Source organism: Aotus nancymaae, unplaced genomic scaffold, assembly GCF_030222135.1.
Source record: "Aotus nancymaae isolate 86718 unplaced genomic scaffold, 86718_ANA_hifiasm-v0.15.2.pri h1tg000046l, whole genome shotgun sequence".
Classification (NCBI taxonomy): Eukaryota; Metazoa; Chordata; class Mammalia; order Primates; family Aotidae; genus Aotus; species Aotus nancymaae.
The window spans coordinates 27,853,877-27,872,085 of NW_026988460.1; the positions used below are offsets into that span (position 1 = coordinate 27,853,877).

Below are 18,209 nucleotides of genomic sequence, written 5' to 3' on the forward strand. Positions count from 1 at the left end.
ACACGTCAGCACCAGGCTGACAACGACCATCAGAAGGGAAGTTTTCTAGGCAAAATGCCTGAGTGCCTCAGCCAAGCCTTTAACACACACAAAGTTGCACTCAAGCTTTGGGCCTCACTGACCTTTTTGGGAATAAAATCTAATTTAAAATTAAGAGAACACGACAAAGTACCTTGTAAAAAATTGGCTTTATTTGTCATTTATTCACCTTATCTCAGTTATGCCATTTTGGCGTCCACAGTGACAGTCCCCTGGAAGCTGGGGTCAGCCCCCACCCACCTACCGTGACCATCACCCACAGGGTGTGAGTGTGGGCCTTGCAGGGCCCAGCCGATGGTTACAGGCTGCAGGCAGGACTATGAGGCTCCTCCCGAGGCCTGGTGCCCTCCAGCCCCCAGCCCACCAGCTTGGGTACAGCTGCCTACCTGCCAGAGGCCAAGCATTCCTAAGCGTGGGCTGGGGGAGGCCCTGCCCTCTGTAACAGCACAGCAGACAGGGCAGTGGGAGAACATGTGGCTGAGGGGGCATCAGGTCTCAGAGCCTCTCCCCTGCTCAGGACTGGGTCTAGACAAGGCCACGTGTGATAGGATGGTAAGCCCTGGACCATATGGAACAGCCTGGGGCCCGTATTGGTTCTGCTGCTGAGCTGCTGGGTGGCTTTAGCCAAGTCTCTTCCTGTCCCTTGGTCGCTGTTTCCTGGCTAGCACTGCCAGTGAGGTCTCCTAGACAGGGACAGAGCCTGCCCCTCTGCCGGCTGTGGCAGTGGCCCTGTGGTTTGCAGGCTGCCATGCGCCCACTGTCAGTGTGGAGTCTCCCCGACAGGCTGCATGCACCCCCTGGTGCCCTTCTTAGGATTGGGGCATTCTGCAAAACACCCTTGGTCCCACCTATGTCTAAAGCCAGCTCAAAACCTCGAGCTCCTCAGGATCTCAGCACCCAACTCTGCTGCCCTTGCTGCTAGGCAGTGCCTAAGAGGGGACTCCCTAAAGGCCAGAGAGAGAGGGTGCATATCCCTAGGACCTAGGCCACCTGTCAGCACAAACAGAACTTATTCCAGACATAAACACGAGTCTTCTCATTTCAAACGCTGGAGCAACTGATGAACACCACCACAGCTCACGCGCCCCGAATCTGACCTCACTACCGACCTTGAGCCTGTGCTGTCGTCTCTCTGCTGACAACACTGGCGACGCAGAAAGAAGTCGGTGGCGTCTGCTCACTTGTGTGCAGTCCTAAGCACAGTAAGAAAACTAAAAACACAGGTGGGTGATCTTCAGCCTGGAAGGTGTAGGGGCTTGTGAGGACTAAGTCAGTTTCTGTTCATGTCTGACAGCCACCACTATGTCGCCCCTTGTTAGGGCACCTTCGAGGAGGCGTGTCCAGTGATGACGGGCAGAATCTGGACAAACGGACATCACTGCAACGGTCTGTCTACCTAGCTTGGCCAGGCTTAGGTTGGCAGAGCTGATGACCCAAGTGGACTAAACACGGAGACAGCAGAGACAAGCAGACTCTAAGCCCAACCAGAAGAGTCAGCTAGAAGAGCCAAAAGGTGCACACAGACAAATCCACAGACGGCTGGAAGTGTCTTCTGGGAAAGCCATCCCTCTCTTTTGGAAGAAGTTCTGTCCTAAGAAAACCACTTTTAAAATAAGAGAAAACAATGGTGTCTTAGAGAGAAACAGTCCTAAGCCAGATAGTCCCATGCCTGACTGTGAAGGAGACATGCCAGCAAGGTCCCATGTCTCCTGGGAATACACGATCTGCTCCCAGCTTCACACCCTACGCCAAAATGAAACGTAGACATTTCAGTGTTTGTGCTTCCAACCAGAGTGAGAAATTCCCTTCTTGGGGAAACAGGTGAGACTGCTGCAGCCGCATACGGCGCTGAGAAGGTGCAAAGGTTAAAACAAAAGTTACATGGACACTTGGGGCAGTCCTATACCATTCCCACTTCTCTGGCAGTCGGCTGAATAAAATTTCACAGTTCTTTTTGCCAATGCCAGGATAAAAAGCAAAATTTCAAACTGGAAAATTTCTAGCACTTTACACAGTGGAATGAAAGAATATGAAATTCAAAAATATTAAACAAAAGTCCATATGCCGCAGCAGCACGCGCCGTGATGAGCTCTCCTTCTGAGGCGCTTCTGGAGCAGCTTCCTCCCGCCGTCCAAGAGACGGGCTCAGAAGAGCAGGGCCCCCATGCTGCCGACCTCGCTCTGCTCCTTAACGAAGATCTCAAAGTACTGGTAGATGATGGTGACCGCGAGCAGGATACCAGTTCCAGACCCAATGGCACCCAGAAAGTCAGCCAGGACCGAGAGGGCCCCAATGCACAGCCCACCGAAGGCGGCGGCTGTGGGGATGTACCTGAGAAAGGGGACACAGTCAGCTCTGGAACACCCACAGAGCCCCCTACTGTGAGCGAGGCGGCCAATAGACTCACCTGGGACTTTGGGACCTAATGCCTCTGAGGCCCCTCTGCTGCCTCCTTGAAAGTCATCTACTAACACACGCTAGCACTCTAGGCCAAGGCACTGTGGTCCAGGTAACCACCTGTGGCCAGGGGACTGTGACTAGACCAAACTGAGATGTCAAACAAGATTTTGGAGATTTAAGACAAGGATGTAAAATATCTCATCATGGTTTTTCTTACATTAATTATTAGTTGAAATGATACTTTGGATATACTAGGTTAGATTAAATATATTAAAATTAATTTCACCTGTTTCTTTTTATGTTTTAACATGACTCCAGATATTTACACATGACTTGAATTAGACTTCTACTTCACAGTGCTGTAAATTCAGCAGCTTCATATTAAGAGAATGAACTAAATTGCCTACCATCCCTCCTAGGGATTAGAAAATGATCTAAAGTTTGCAATTCTGGCTTTTCTTGTGGTTGCTTCCTTTAGGTAAGGCCCATAGGACAACCTGTCTGCAGGTGACTTTGTAGACAACTGTGCAGGAACACAGCCATGCTCATTTGTCTGTTCATGTCTGTGGCTGCTTCTGAGTGACAATCGGAGAGATGAGTAGTTGTGACGGAAACTGTGCAGGTTGAAGAGTGCTGTGGCAGCATCTAAGGTCACCCTGACTTTGCCCTTCCTCACCTAATTGCTCCATCCCCAAGGGGATGGCTGACACCATCATCTCTGGCCCAAACTCTCACCGCAGCCTGGCAGGTATGTGACCTTCCCCTCTCCCTCTCTAGCATGATTTCATGTATTAGCACTGACCTTCATAAGAGACCACAGGCTCCATCCCTTCTGCCCTGCTTCAAATGCACATCAACCCCCTTCTGTTCCCAAATATGCCGGCCAGCCTCTCTAGCCTTACCGCCACCTCAGGCCCCAAAATGTGCTCAGATGCTAGGACTTGCCTGCTCCGAGCTCAGACTGACCCTCCTCCAGGGAGGGTCAGCACCCCACTGGCATAAGCCACGGTGAGGGTCTGGCTGCCACCCACTGCTGTCACTCTCAGAACCCTTACTGCACTGTCTCCTACCCACCTGGCCACATGCTTCTATCTCCTTACCCAATGGCTACCTCTGGAAGAAAGGAGCTGTAAGCATTTTTATGTCTCCAGTGTCCAGCACTTAGCAAGTTAATAAATATTTAATTCTGTCTTGTAACCCAAGGATAAGACTTAGTGACCTGGAAAGTGCTAGGGCCTATCAGGATGCCCCACGTGGGAGGAAACAACACGCGTCCAGATGGGAGGTTGGGGACCTGGGGCTGCCACTCACCGATTGAGTTCATGGACCATGGAAGTCTCTCGGTGGCCTCTCATCACCATCTGCTGCTCCTTCAGCTGCTTTGCAACCTGCAGAGTACCCACAGGGGAGAAGGTGGAATTGGATGTTGAAGGGAAAACAGGCATTCCAAGTGGTTCTAAACAGTTACAGATTGCCTTTTCCAGCACGAACAATATTTACAGAGAGAACTTTAAAACTGCTGCAAGGAAGTCACGTGACAAAGTCTAACTTTACAGTGTGGATTCAGATTCTCATACCTAGAGGTGATCTACTGCTGGGGTCCATCTGTCAGCCCTGAAAGCTTCTGAACTGCCCCCTCAAGGAGGACGATCTGTCTGCATGTGTCACAGACCACTATTTATGATGAGGTGACAAGTCCACACCCCTTATACCAGTCACACTTCCATCACCCTTCTAGAAAGTTTTCCTTCTACTTACATCTTTGGCCGAGGAACCTGAGACCTCAATCCATGTTTTGGAGAAGAAGGCACAGGAGCCCAGCATGAACACTATGTATACAACTGCATGGACCGGGTCTTCTAACACAGAACCAAAAGATTCTGGAGGGGACAGGTAATAGCAAAGGCCACCAACCGGATAAGCACGTGCTGGGCCCCCAGAAGACGTGTCCTGGGGAAGAAGAAACGAAACACGTGTGAGTGCTGCTTCATTTCATTTTAGCATCAAGGCAAACCATAGTTCTGAGCAGATGAAAGAATGCAATTTACTCGGTGCCCATAGTACAAGTTTCTTACTGAAAAGAAAATTTAATGTGCTGAATTTGTAAAAGGCACAATGGAAAATATCTTTGGATGAAATATCTGTTCATGAGCAGGACACACTGATAGAAACCACTGTAACAAGCTACGTTGCTAGCTCATCTTCAAAGAGCCTACTTACCGACCAGGTGCCCAACAGGCTGACCAGCAAGTTGCCACTGAAGCGAGCTGAGAGCATTTGGGAGATGACATAAAGGTTGGACACCAGGGCAGACTGCAGGATGATGGGGATGTTGGATGTGTAGAAGAGCTTGATGGGGTAGGTGTTGTACTGGCCACGGTAGCGGGCAGACTTGATTGGCAGGTCCACTCGGAAGCCCTGAGAAGCCAAACAGAACCAAATCCCCTTCACTGCCTCATTCCAGCCTGCTGCACAGAAGCACAGCCCAGCCGGGAACTATCCAGCGGGCCATGAGGGAGGAAATGCTGTGCGCTGGTTCTGGGGCTCCCAGTTCTGAAAGCTTGTGCCCATTCGTTACCCACCACTATATTCCTGCACTTGGGGGCACATCCAGAAGGGGCCCAGAAGAGCTAGATTATAAATACACTGAAGTCTAGGCAGGGTAGCTTACACTTGTAATCCCAGCACTTTGGGAAGCCAAGGTGGGAGAACTGCTTGAGCCAAGAAGTTTGAGACCAGCCTGGGCTACACAGTGAGACTCTGTCTCTACAAAAAATAAACAAAACTAGCCAGGCGTGGTGGTGCACCCCTGTAGACCCAGCTACTCAGGAGGCTAAGGTGGGACGATCACTTAAGCCTGGGAGGCCTATGCTGCAGTGAGCGGAGATCATGCCACTGCATTCCAGCCTGGGCAACACGAGAACCTGTCTCACACAAAACAAAACACAGAAGTGAGCACGGTGGAATAATCCCTTTTTTGTCAAAAGACAAAGCCTATCACATTACATCCACATCTATGTGGAATATGGAGAAGAGCCTGGAGGCCACACACCGAAATCCCAGTGGTGCTTCTCTCTAGGTGGTGATCTTTTCCGAGCTCTTACACTGTTTCTGAGGCAGGGCCACTACAGCAGTGGCCTCACACCTTGCAACAGTTCCTTTCAGTGTTTTTAATCATTAACAGAAAAGCTAAACTCTTCTCTGAATACAGTCGCTCCCTCTGAAACTCTTGGAGAATAGAAAGGGTTTATTTTATTTTTATGAACTCCCAGTACCTATAACAGGGCTCAGAATACAGAAGCTTTAAAAATTAAATTCTTAACGATCTGACTACAAAGTCTGGCAAAGCCCCTAAAGAGTTAGCTTGTTATTGACCAGGCATCTGGCTTAGTCTCAGCAGAAGGAACAGGAAAAGCATGTTGCTGGTATAAATACCTTCCACAAACATCAAACTGCCTTCCATCTCTGACCCTTCTTTTTAATAAACACCAAAATACAAAGTGAACCATCAAAAAATACGAAGATCAATCCAATTACAGGAAAACAACTAGCAGTTCAGGTCTCTTACTCAGATGCAAGTTTAAGAGATGAATACTTCTAAAGGTAAGACAGCTCAAGAAGATAGGCTTTTTCCGAGATGCAGACGTTGCCTATAAATATCCTACAAACTTTCTATAGGATAGCAATGAGGTTTCAGAGCTAGAGTACTTTTTGCTTCTCTTGAACTAAGAACTTAAAAATGTATCTTCTTACCTGTTGATAGGCCCTGCCTTAATTTTGTTTCGTTAATGGCAGGTCCCACGACTCTATTAATAAACACGCTTGTCTTGCTCACCTGGAAACCTGCTGCCTTCAAATACCATCTCATGGTTTCAACACAATACGATGACATGTGCACCCCTCAGAGTGGGGGACTGCACACAAGGCATTCTGAAACTTAAATCCAGACCACTGAAACTCCCTGGGGTGGGATCTGGACACACCTGGAAATAGATGACCACTGCAAAGACAAAGATGGTGGCGATGAGATTCATGAGGTTGGGGAGATTCTGGCGGTAGAACGCCTCCCTAAGGGCTCGGACCTTGTCTGTGCGTGTGGCCAGCAGATGGAAAAGTGCGATGATGGCCCCTTCAAATTCCATTCCTGTTGACAAAGAGGGGACAAATGTGAAGGAACAAATAGGCAACTCAATTTGTTTCTAGACTTCTCAGCAGACAAAGAGGAAAACAAACTTAGTTATTAGACTCATGGTGCCCACAGCCACAGGGATACAGCATGGATTCTTCTCATCCCTCACTTCTCTTCTGTAGAGAATTCAAACTACAGAAACAGGCTATTCTGGGTTTTTTTGTTTTGTTTTTGTGTTTAAGACAGGGTCTCTCTCTGTTGCCTAGGCTGGAGTGCAGTGGCATGGTTGCAGCTCATTGCAGCCTCACCCTCCTCCTGGGCTCAAGTGATCCTCCTATCTCAGCCTTCCAAATGCCTAGGACTAGAGGCATGCTACCATGCCCAGCTAATTTTTTTTTTTTTGTAGAGTTGGGGGTCTCACTATGTTACCTAGTTTGACCTCAAGTGATCCTCCCGCCTCACCCTCACCAGGTGTTAGTATTACAGGTATGAGCCACAGCACCCAACCACTATTCCCCTTTTTAAAATTAACTGGTCTCATTTATTTATTTCTTTTTTCTTTTTTGGAGACAGACTTTTGCTCTTCTTGCCCAGGCTGGAGTGCAGTGGCACAATCTCTGCTCATTGCAACCTCCACCTCCTGGGTTCAAGCGATTCTCCTACCTCAGTCTCCCAAGTAGCTGGGATTACAGGCATGTGCTACCACACCCGGCTAATTTTTTGTATTTTCAGTAGAGATGGGGTTTCACCATGTTGGTCAGCTGGTCTCAAACTTCAGACCTCAGGTGATCCACTGGCTTCAGCCTCCCAAAGTGCTGGGATTATAGATTTGAGCCACCACGCCTGGCCTAATTGGTCTCATTTCTTAGGCACATGAGTCAATGGCCACCAGTGGTATGGAACAATGATAATTAAAAAAAAGAAAAGCAGAGTCTGCTGAACTCTAGCTGGAAGGGGTCATCCAATGAAGAGGGGGCTCAGAACTGGGAAATCTACTTTCCTGGAAAATCCCAAGAAGTACAAGCACCATTCAACAGCTCTGAAGTGCAGGCTGCCTCTGGCTGGGGAGTGGGGAGGCTCCAGCTCTCTGCTCCTCACATGAAGGGTACAAGTACACAGGAGCGCTCACGTCCACCATGTGGCCCCATCCAAATCACACCCTGCCAGGAGATGCTCCTTGGGGAGGCAGGCGTAGGGGTGGAGTGAGCTTACAGAGGGACTGAGGGAAATGGGAAGGGGACCCAATCTAAGGATCAGACAACAGAGGAACAAGTGAGAGGAAGGCGGGGATCGTGGTGCATTATTAAGGAATAAGTTTTAGACATTGCTGAGAAATTTACTTAAGTTAAAAAACTAATAAGCTAAAGAAAGAAACAAGAATACCACATGACTACATAACCTCTGCCATTCCAGGATGGCACAACCATCTCATAAAGGAAGTCTGGCAACTCACACTGCTTCTATTGGCAGGAAGCTGGCATCACTTCCAGAGACAGGGTCTCTGTGGGCAGTGTGGGGTCATGATATCGGAACTGTAAGGAGCACCAAGTACTGCCTGGGACAGCACTGTCCTCAAGTTTCTAACACATGATAGCTGGGACCACCTGCTATATCTTCCTGGACCTTTCAGAGATGACATGTCAGGCAGATCATCTAACCAATGTGACCACTGACCTCTCTGCTGCAGCTTCTGTCAAAGAAACCCCAGATCCTAACTGACCATAATGTCCTCATCTCACTCTGTGGCGGTCATTCATCAGTTTCCATCCTTTCCACTTTCTGGTCCTGTATGACAAGACTGGCCTGTTTCCCTATGGTATAGAATTTGGAACTAATTCCCAGTTCTGGATTGTGCCTGCTGCACAGGGAAGCAGCAACAGTCACTCTCTCAGCCTGTAGTATTTCATGCAACAGCCTCCAGTCCCAAGCCAAGCTGCAGCAGCTCCAGGCCCAGCTGCAAAGCTGCTATCCTGGTTGTGCCCTCTGTGTGGCTCTCCCTGCCCTTCCCCAGGCTCTCCCTCCGGCACCACTCACTGCCCGCAGGCAGGCCATGGGGCACAGCCCTTCATGAATGCTTCTCACTTCAGCCAGGTTCCAAACATAAGCAACTGACATTAAGACACACTGACTTCAAGGCCAGACAAACCCACCTTTGCTTCTCAGTTTTTCACCACCTTGAAAGTACCTCTCTGGTCCTCTCTTACTTGCTTCCTCCAAATGCCCTCTCACACAATGCTCTCCTGCAGGCTGGCTTGTTCAGGGCTGGATTACTGGTGTACGCACCTAGCTGCTCTCTCTGCTTGTCTTTCAGTGCAGAGCAAATCACTCCTTCCAAACTCTGGCTCCCATCACTCAATGCCATGCTGCAGAATAGAATGTGAGCCTCTGGCAGCTGCTGCTGGGCTGCTAAGCCACCATGGCCTCCCCTCTGACTTCACTTCCTTCCCACTCAGGGGCTCCTCTAAGGCCAGTCACCATGATGGTCTTGTCAGATACCTGAACTCCTACAACACCTTCCCTCTCCTGCCTTTTCACATCCAGTCAAACCCTGCCTCCCAGATCTGCTTCTCCCAGTTTTCCTTCCCAGTTTGTATAAAATTATACAAAGTACCTAAGGAAGCATCAAATCTGATCTGGCCCACTCTTCTCTATCACTCCCTACCTAAAGCTACTCTTCTTTGTAACCTGTTAGGCACATGCAGCCTTCACTTGTCTGGGGACCAGTTTTCCATCTCATTAATGAGATAATATGGTCTCTGGAGGCCAGGGACTCTGTTTCTGACATTCAATTAAAAGAAAACTCTCAAATATGCATGGTTATTTCTCCTGGAATGCTTCTGAGTGAAGAAGATATTTAGTGTCAAAAAATGTTTATTTCCTTTCCCTAATAAGTCTTATTCTCTAAGGCTTCCCTTGTATGTTTTGAACTTTTTATTAAAATCATGTTCAAGGCCAGGCACGGTGGCTCACGCCTGTAATCCCAGCACTTGGGAGGCCGAGGCAGGTGGATCACCTGAGGTCAGGAGTTTGAGACCAGCCTGACCAATATGGTGAAACCCCATCTTAAAAAAAAAAAACAACAACACATGTTCTGTTACAAGATTTACATGGTACTCAGTGGATGTAGCACAGCATGCTAATATTTGATATGTATCTACCAGGAGCCAGGCATATAGTAATTTCATGTTGCTTCTCATTTCATCCTGGTGACCAAGATTCAGTGGTAGAGGAATCTGCCCAAAGCCACATACATACAACTAACAGGAACAGCCAAAATTTGAACCCAAGTGCTAAGTTCCAAGTTCAGCCCTCTTTCAGAAAGTTGCCCCTTGTATAACCGAGTGCTTTGGTTTAGGAATTTCATTTTTAGAAACTTGTTCACTGAGAGAAGCTGCCAAAATATACAAAGATGAACGTATGAAGATGTTCACAGTTTCAATGTTAACAATAAAAAAACTTGGAAATGACTTAACATTGCTTTATCCTTGCAATCTAAGCTTATACTGTGCTAAGAAAAGTGAGTCAGGATTGTGTATTCTGACATGCCAAATGTCCAGGAGATATTTTTATATGAAAAGTGCAAGTTAGGTATCATTTTTTTTTCTTTTTTTTTTTTAATTTTTTTTTTTTTTTAAGATGGGGTTTCTCCGTGATGGCCAGGCTGGTCTTGAACTCCCGACCTCAGGTGATCCACCCACCTCGGCCTCCCAAAGTGCTAGGATTACAGGCGTGAGCCACCGCGTCCGGCAAGTTAGGTATCATTATAAGCCTATTTGTATTTTTAAAACTTTGCAGATGTACACAAAAATCAGAAGAGATAAACCTAAAACTGACATAATTTTTCTATGGAATGTGAGAATTTTTGTCTTCTGCTTTGCATAGCCCAGTGGTTTCTGCTGAACGTTATCGCCACCAGGGGGGCCCAGGGCCCTTACCTCGGCCAGTGTTGACAGTGGTGGGGCTGAATGCCTTCCATACGATGGTTTCACAGATGTTAGTAGCAATGAAGAGGGAGATACCAGAGCCAAGGCCATATCCTTTTTGCAGGAGTTCATCCAAAAGTAGGACAATTAAGCCAGCAACAAAGAGCTGTAAAAATTCAAAAATACAAGACTATGTGTTACTGCTCCCCAGGGACATAGTTCCATCCTTCAGTAATTGGGTTCTCTGATATAAATGCTGAAGATGGAGTGAGATCACATCCTCAGCCCCAGACAGTGGTCAGTAAAGCCTTTCGCTGCTGAATTCAGAGGGCTAACCCAAAGTCTTAGGCTTCCGCTTCCTTTCAGCAGGAGTTCTTTTTAGGTGTGGTTGAGATTTGTTATGTGAGAATTGTAGGTAAGTGTGAGGGGTTACTAAGAGGGAGATGTTAGCATAACAATTACCTGAATGGTGATTAGCAGGCAGATTCCAGCACCCATTTCAGAAGGATCCCCATACATCCCCGTCATCACATACACGATAGACTGGCCGATAGTAATGATCATGCCAAATACTAGAATTGAAAGAAAGACGTGTTTTCCAATTGGGTCGCTACATGGAGCAAAGAAACAGTTAAGAAACACCAACTCAATGCCAGGCACAGAGGAGTACTAAGATGAACAGCAGTGATACTACCTCCAAGGGGCTCGGCTGAGAATGTGCTAAACCATCACATCAGCAAAGTACATGATGAATCAAAAGCTTTTTTAACAAAAGCACACTTGTTCTTTAGTTTCACCTTTTCTTAGATTCACTTGCTTTTTAGTCATGGGAAGAGTAAAAGTGGAACTTGGAAAATTTGTTCTGTGAAAGGCAAATCAGGGAGCAGAACCTACTCCTGACAGCATCCAGAGACACAATCCAGAGATGTCACACCTGCAGCACCCAAACTCAATGTCAGGCACTTGGGTTCTGGATGGCTCACTTGGGCCACCTCTCTAGGCTCACCCTCCAGGTCTGGGTCCAGAACACAGAATATTAGCTTTGGGGTAAAGTGATCCCTTCTCAAGTTTGTAGTTTGTATTTAATGTGCTTTTAAAAGGAAAACCCCATATATCATCAATTTGGTTACTCTTCCCATTCCCTCAGCTACCAAGCTATTTTGGCCTAATGGAAGCTCTCCTTTTTGTAGGATGTATTCATTTCTTACATCTCACTGTATTTCACTATTAGGCCCAAGGGAATCGACACAGTTGATAAGTTCCACAGTACTAGATGGCTCCTCTAAGCATGGTTTAGCCTTCAGTTTCAGTTTTCCTATTTAATCTGTCATGTATAATAAATTTTACTCCAAAGTGGCCATCAAATATAGTCCCTGCTTGACTTTTTAAAAAGTGATCCATAACAATTAATTTTTAATGCAGGAAAATGTTTAGAAAATCTGTCAAGACCAAAGAGAAAACAGACAATTTGGGCTTGGACTTTTTCTGTTGTTTTCCTTTTTAAGAGACAGGTTTGCTTGCTGGAGCTGAAGTGCAGTGGTGCACTATGAAAGCTCACTAACGCCTGCAGCCTCAAACTCCCAGGCTCAAGTGATCCTCCCACCTCAACCTCTCTAGCAGCTAGAACTACAGGTGCATCACCACGCTTGGCTAATTTGCTGTGGTTGTTGTTTTGTAGGTTTTGTAGAGACAGGGTCTCTATATGTTGCCCAGGTTAGTGACGAACTCCTGGCCTCAAGCAACCATCCTACCTTGGCCTCCCAAAGTGCTGAGATTACAGGTATGAGCCACCACACCCAGCGACATGTGTGTAGTTTTAAATCCTCATTTTGTCTAAAACTGACAAGTTTAAAGAGATGTATTTCTTATTCAATTATTTACCATACAAAACGTGGACAAAAAGACGACTGGGTAGGAGACTGGACATATCACTTCCTAATTAATGTTTTTCAGCAAACAGAGGCTAAACATGGCTAATTCTGATGACTAGTAATTGTTACTAGTAACACTTATTATTAGATATGAGGCAAATACCATTATGCCCATTTTTACAGATGAAGAAACTGAAACTTAAGAGCTATCATCTAACTTTCCCTCAAATCATAGAGCTAGTAAATGATAGTGCTGGACTGACAGGATCACCTTTTCCTCAGTTAAATTTTTTTATAAAACACTTGCCAAATAACTACTATGTGCCAGGCATTGTGACAGTGATTATTTAATTAATCCTTATGACAGTTCTGAAGTAGTATTACTTCCTTCTAAGTAATAATGAAATGGTGGCCAAGGGTGCTAAGACCTCCAAGCTCTTATTCTTCCACTCTATTACATGGCCTCAGAGGCACTCCAGACACTCCCCCTTGTCTTGCCCAGCCTGCCCCCAGCACCCAGCACCCCTGCTCTCCAAGAAGTGCTCTCTCATGCTAACACAAGCCATGGAGCTCCTGCAGGGTTGGCAGGCCAAGGAGGTTGCAGCACAAAATGTTTGGGATGGGCGTGGTGGCTCACGCCTGTAATCCCAGCACTTTGGGAGCCTGAAGCAGGCGGATTACAAGGACAGAAGTTCAAGACCAGCCTGGCCAATGTAGTGAAGCCCATTCTCTACTAAAAATACAAAAATTAACTGGGTGTGGCGGCACACGTCCGTAATCCTAGCTACTTGGGAGGCTGAGGCAGAAAAATTGCTTGAACCTGGGGGACGGAGGTTGTGGTGAGCCAAGACTGCACCACGGGACTCCAGCCTGGGCAAGAGAGTAAGACTCCATCTCAAACAAACAAACAAACAATAATAACAATAAAAGAAAAATAGTTTGATGCCAAAACTATAGCAAATTCAAATTCTCCAACTATAGACATCAGAGTATTCATAATCTTTCTTACACTTTTGGGCTCCATTGAAGAGAGCTCGGTCTTTTGGGGTGTCACCAACTTCAATTATCTTGGCGCCAGCCAAGAGTTGCATTATAAGGCCAGACGTGACAATGGGAGAGATCCCCAGCTCCATCAATGTGCCTTGAGGAAACGGGGAAGCAAAACAGTCAATATTAGCTTGGAAAAGTAGAACATTATTTTTAAAATGAATGAGCAAAATTTACTGGGTCCCCTTATATAAGACCAATGTGTTTCAGTTTGCTAGCTGCATTTAATTTGGAGAACAACCCCAAAATATCAACGATTAGTATATAATGCGATTCATTCTGTTCAGTCCGCCAGGCAACATCTTATTCTGTTTCGGAAGTCACATGGTGTCTAAACAGATTGTTGCATTTAAATTCACCATAAACAGATTCATTCTGGTTTTAGAGATAAGAAAGGTTCGTCTCTTCATCAGTTAATAAAAAATGATAACATTCAAATAATTTCCAGAGTCTGGAAAAGGAGCCTGTACAATTGTATCTAGTTGTGAATAAGCCTCTACTTCCCATTATGTTAAAATCAGCTACACTTCCAACTGATTTGGAATTTAATTGAACTGTATTTTTAAAATGAGTTAATCAAATGCAGTATCAACATACACATTCAGAATCCTCCCCAGTCCCTACAGGTAACTGGTTAGAGTATATAAAACACTGTTACACATTTTTTTTGACACATATATGTAACCTATAGATATGAAAAAGATATAGCTAAAAAACAAATTACATATTCTGAAGAACGTTATCAATGGAAATGTCATCATTTCGGGTATTTAAAGAAGTATTCTAGTTTTTCTGTGTTTTTTATTCTCTCCACAACATAGACTTATCTTGTTATTACAGGTTTTGTACTGCATTCAAACACAATTCCAAATATGATGGTATGCCTTGGTGCTGAACTCAGCATTTAATAAGGCTATTCAATGAAGCACACTAACATTCTTCACTCTATTTTCTAAGCTACTCTCTAAGCTCCACATAAAGCCAAAGCCTGTAATTTAACTAAGTGATGCTAGGCAAGCCCACGCTCTACAGAGAAAAGGCAGAGAGAGCCAGAGTCCTACCTCTGTTAGAGGCTAGAATCACTCTCATCCAATAGAATGGGTCAGCTGAATCTGAAGACATGATACCAAATAGGGGAATCTGGGAATAGGCAAAGAGCAAAGCAGTCAGCACACCTGTTTCCAGCCCACTCTTATCCCCCTCCCCAATATGAAACATAAGCCTGAGCTTACCTGACAGCATACTAAGAAGATAAAGAGGGTGATAGCAGTCCACAGCACTTTCTCCTTAAACTGAATCTAGAGTAGAAGAGAATGAATTAAAGCGGAGAGTTACTTTCACAGGCAAATTAATAAAAATGCACTTCAATCAGCTCCCTTTCTCTGTTCAGCAGAGAAGCTAAACCATATACCAAACCACCACTTAACTTCCTCTGCACAGAGCACAGTGCAAGGTCCTATAGGCATCACCCAGCTCACCTCACACCACAGAGCATTTTATCTTTATTTTACAACTGAGCCTTAGAAAAGCTAAGTAATTTGTCCCAAACCCCAATGCTGAAGTGAGTTTGAGTCCCAAACTGTACTCTTAACCATTAGCATGAACAGTTAAGACTCAAGATCAAAGAATGTCACGATAGAACATGACTTATAAAACAACAAGCAACCACTTTTCATTTGAGTGTAAGTCACAAAATCTTATTCTGGAGTCAAGTAATTTGGAATTGCTCAATAGTGTATTTTCTTTGAATTAAGGCTAAAACAATGTAATAAACAATATTGCGGGAGGGCAGGAGGGTTGCACGTTTAACCTAACTACTAGGAGTATCTGTTTAAGGACTTTCACATCTTCTCAGGTTCACAGGTTGCATAGGTGACAAGAATCGCTCTTAAGGATGACTATTAAGTATCATAAGAAAGGTTTAGCCCTCCCACCCAAGGCCTCTGTCACTAAAGGGTAGAGTAAAAACTCTATCAGGTTTTCTGCCTCTGAAACTGAGCGTCTTCACTAGCACCTGCTGCCTATACTATACTAATGGCTTTAGAGGGCTTAACACATATGAATTACTGTGTAGACTGAAGATTCTGAGGTTGAAATACCTTTTGAGAAACTGACAAAATTGTTCTTTTTTTTTTTTTTTTTTTTTTGAGATGGAGTTTCGCTCTTGTTACCCAGGCTGGAGTGCAATGGCACAATCTCGGCTCACCGCAACCTCCGCCTCCTGGGTTCAGGCAATTCTCCTGCCTCAGCATCCTGAGTAGCTGGGATTACAGGCATGCGCCACCATGCCCAGCTAATTTTTTTTGTATTTTTAGTAGAGACGGGGTTTCACCATGTTGACCAGGATGGTCTTGATCTCTTGACCTCGTGATCCACCCGCCTCGGCCTCCCAAAGTGCTGGGATTACAGGCGTGAGCCACAGCGCCCAGCCCCCAAAATTGTTCTTTAAAAACGCACTGAGTCAGCATCCTAGCCCTCTGGCCAGAACAGGAGTCACAGTCCTCTATACATGCAGGGAAAGTAGGACACAGTCATACAGCCACACACATATGGTGTGAATCAGTGTTCAGATACTCCATCCAAAGCTGGGGGCATTCACAGGGCTCTTCTCTTGAAAATGCTCCTCTTCCCACCTAGCATCCCACCACGCCAAGAAATTAGAAGGTGGCCGAGAGAAGGCAACGCCATTTCAGACTAAGCTGTCTGAAATGAATCTTTATGGGAAACAAAGAGCAGACAATGTTTTCAAGACTCCCTTTTGAATTACCAAGTCCTCTCTCCTGGTTACAATCAAATTTAACATCAAAACCCCAAAAGCTCTTTATCCAAGTCGTGTTTCCTCTGCTTCTTAGTAGCCCCTAAATCCATTCTTGCTCAGTACCACAGTTCACCCTCTAATGTGAAAAGCCTCTAAACCACACTCCAGTTATCTCCCTTCCTTCCAAAGTGACATTCTCCCGCCTGGCCTTTGTTATTCATCTCCTATTGTTCCCCACCTACCGTTAGGTTCTATCAATATGAACTACATCTAACAACCTCCCATCCAAACATGCTACATTCTTGTCCCCAATGCCTTTGCAAACTATATACTCCTCTTACTTCGAATTCTTTCCATTCCTTTAAGGAAACTTCTATTTCTCTTTCAATACCATCATAAGACATCATGTCTCCCAGAGTTAATCCCTTCCTGAGCCACTGCTATACCTTGCACGTATTTCCCTTGTTCCATCTACCACATTTAGTTACAAGGCCAAGGTCACATAGCTATTAAGATGCTATGTAATGGGTGGGACGTAGGCTTGCCTGCCTCCAGAGCCATACTCCTCCACTACACTGGAATTGAGGGGGTAAAGCTTTACAAATTCGTCCATTAAAAGCAGCACATATGTGGGGCATGTATATGAAACTATTTTAAGTAAAAAAATTAAAAAGTGGATTCCAAGAACCCAAGTGTCCATGTGAAACTTTAACAACAGTCTAAAAAAGAATGTGGAGACACATTTTACTCCCCACTCTTTAACCTAGGAACCTAACGAAACTTTTCTTCATTGATAGCTTTACTTATACTGACAACACTCACTCCACAGAATTTGATTCAACACGGCTCTACATTTTTAATCCTTCCTTGTTTTAGCACCTGCTGTGAAAAGCAGTAGACTTCACAAAATGCCTTTATTCTCACTATTTTGAAAGCCTACATAAAAGGAACAAACTTATTTGTACATACTAAAGTGACAGCTCTTCCCTTTAGCAGCTGGATACAAAGGGCATCTCCTGGAAAAAAACAACCCATGATCGGCTCCCGCTGGAAGTGAAAAAGTAACTCAATCTGCTATCCTAACAGGCCTTATTCATTCATGGCCCGGATCCATTTTTGGGACAGGGCAACCGGAGGCTTTGTTCTAGGAGCAACATCCACCAAAGATGCTCCAAATAAAATAATAATGATTTCGGTGGAAATTCCCACACAACCAGGTCACCTTTCGACAGAGCTCCGGAATAAGAGAACACAACTACACTCCAGGGGGAAGAGAAGGGAGAGTTCCCATTTGCCGTGCTGAAGCCATTTTTAATCATACTGTAGAGTTCCAGAGCCCAGACAGTTTCCTGAAACCTTCTTTGTTGGCGATTTGGGGCACCTACCTTCCTCTCCGGCTTCTGAATTTCCGGCAGGATGACACAGAAGGGCTTGATGACTTCCAGAAATTTGACTTTGATGGGAGAAACAAAACAGGAGGAGTTAGAACACAAGAGAAGAAACCTTCCGCGCTATCCAGGGAAGCCTATGACGAGTGAGAGCAAGGGTCAGGGAAGCAGGTCGCGCTCGGGGCTAATGGGGATCCCCGAGGACGGCCGGGGGCACGGGCTGCGTTCTGCAGGCGGCCGGACAGGCTTGGCAGGCGGGCTCCCCGACCGCACGGGTGAGGGGAAGGGGGATCTGATCCGTCCCGGCTGCGGTAGGGCTGTCCCTGAAGGACTCACTCGCCATGGCGGAGGCTGCTCGGGCTCCGGGTTCCGCTTCGGTTCAGCTCTACTCCGCGTGAGGCGACGCTGCCCGCGACCCAGCCTGCTCCACCGTACAGTACCCGAGAGACACGTCAGTGATAGCCCGGCAGTGAGCGGCTTGGCGCGGCGCGGGGCGGAGCCGGGGTCGGGGCCGGGCCTCGGGTCGCTTCCGCTTCCTGCCACGCGCGCCTGCCGGCCGCCGCGCCTCACCGCGACCACAAGCCCCGGCATGCATCGGGGCTCCTGGGGCCTGTCGGGAAGGAGCCTGGCGCGCGGGGCACGCCGGGGATTGGG

At 46.2% G+C, this 18,209-nt stretch overlaps 1 protein-coding gene across 1 annotated transcript; it reads right to left on the reverse strand.

Moving 5' to 3' along the window:
- Positions 1-169: 169 nt before the first annotated feature.
- On the reverse strand, positions 170-18,014 carry SEC61A1 (SEC61 translocon subunit alpha 1). Its single transcript, XM_021669498.2, has 12 exons — positions 17,892-18,014; positions 17,553-17,620; positions 14,642-14,707; positions 14,471-14,549; positions 13,372-13,503; positions 10,954-11,063; positions 10,504-10,657; positions 6,423-6,583; positions 4,660-4,857; positions 4,198-4,389; positions 3,751-3,827; positions 170-2,370 (listed from the first exon to the last, which is right to left on the reverse strand). Exons 1-12 carry the CDS (start codon positions 17,896-17,898, stop codon positions 2,184-2,186), a joined length of 1,431 nt encoding a protein of 476 aa, XP_021525173.1. The 5' UTR covers positions 17,899-18,014; the 3' UTR covers positions 170-2,183.
- Between the last annotated feature and the right edge of the window lie 195 nt (positions 18,015-18,209).

What these genes read in the sequence shown, in the direction of transcription:
- SEC61A1 (XM_021669498.2), bottom strand. An exon ending in TTCAGAAGCCGGAGAGGAAG is followed by an intron (nt 14,708 to 17,552) that starts GTAGGTGCCCCA and finishes CTTCTACTCTAG; the next exon opens with ATTCAGTTTAAGGAGAAAGT. An exon ending in TCTTCTTAGTATGCTGTCAG is followed by an intron (nt 14,550 to 14,641) that starts GTAAGCTCAGGC and finishes GCCTATTCCCAG; the next exon opens with ATTCCCCTATTTGGTATCAT.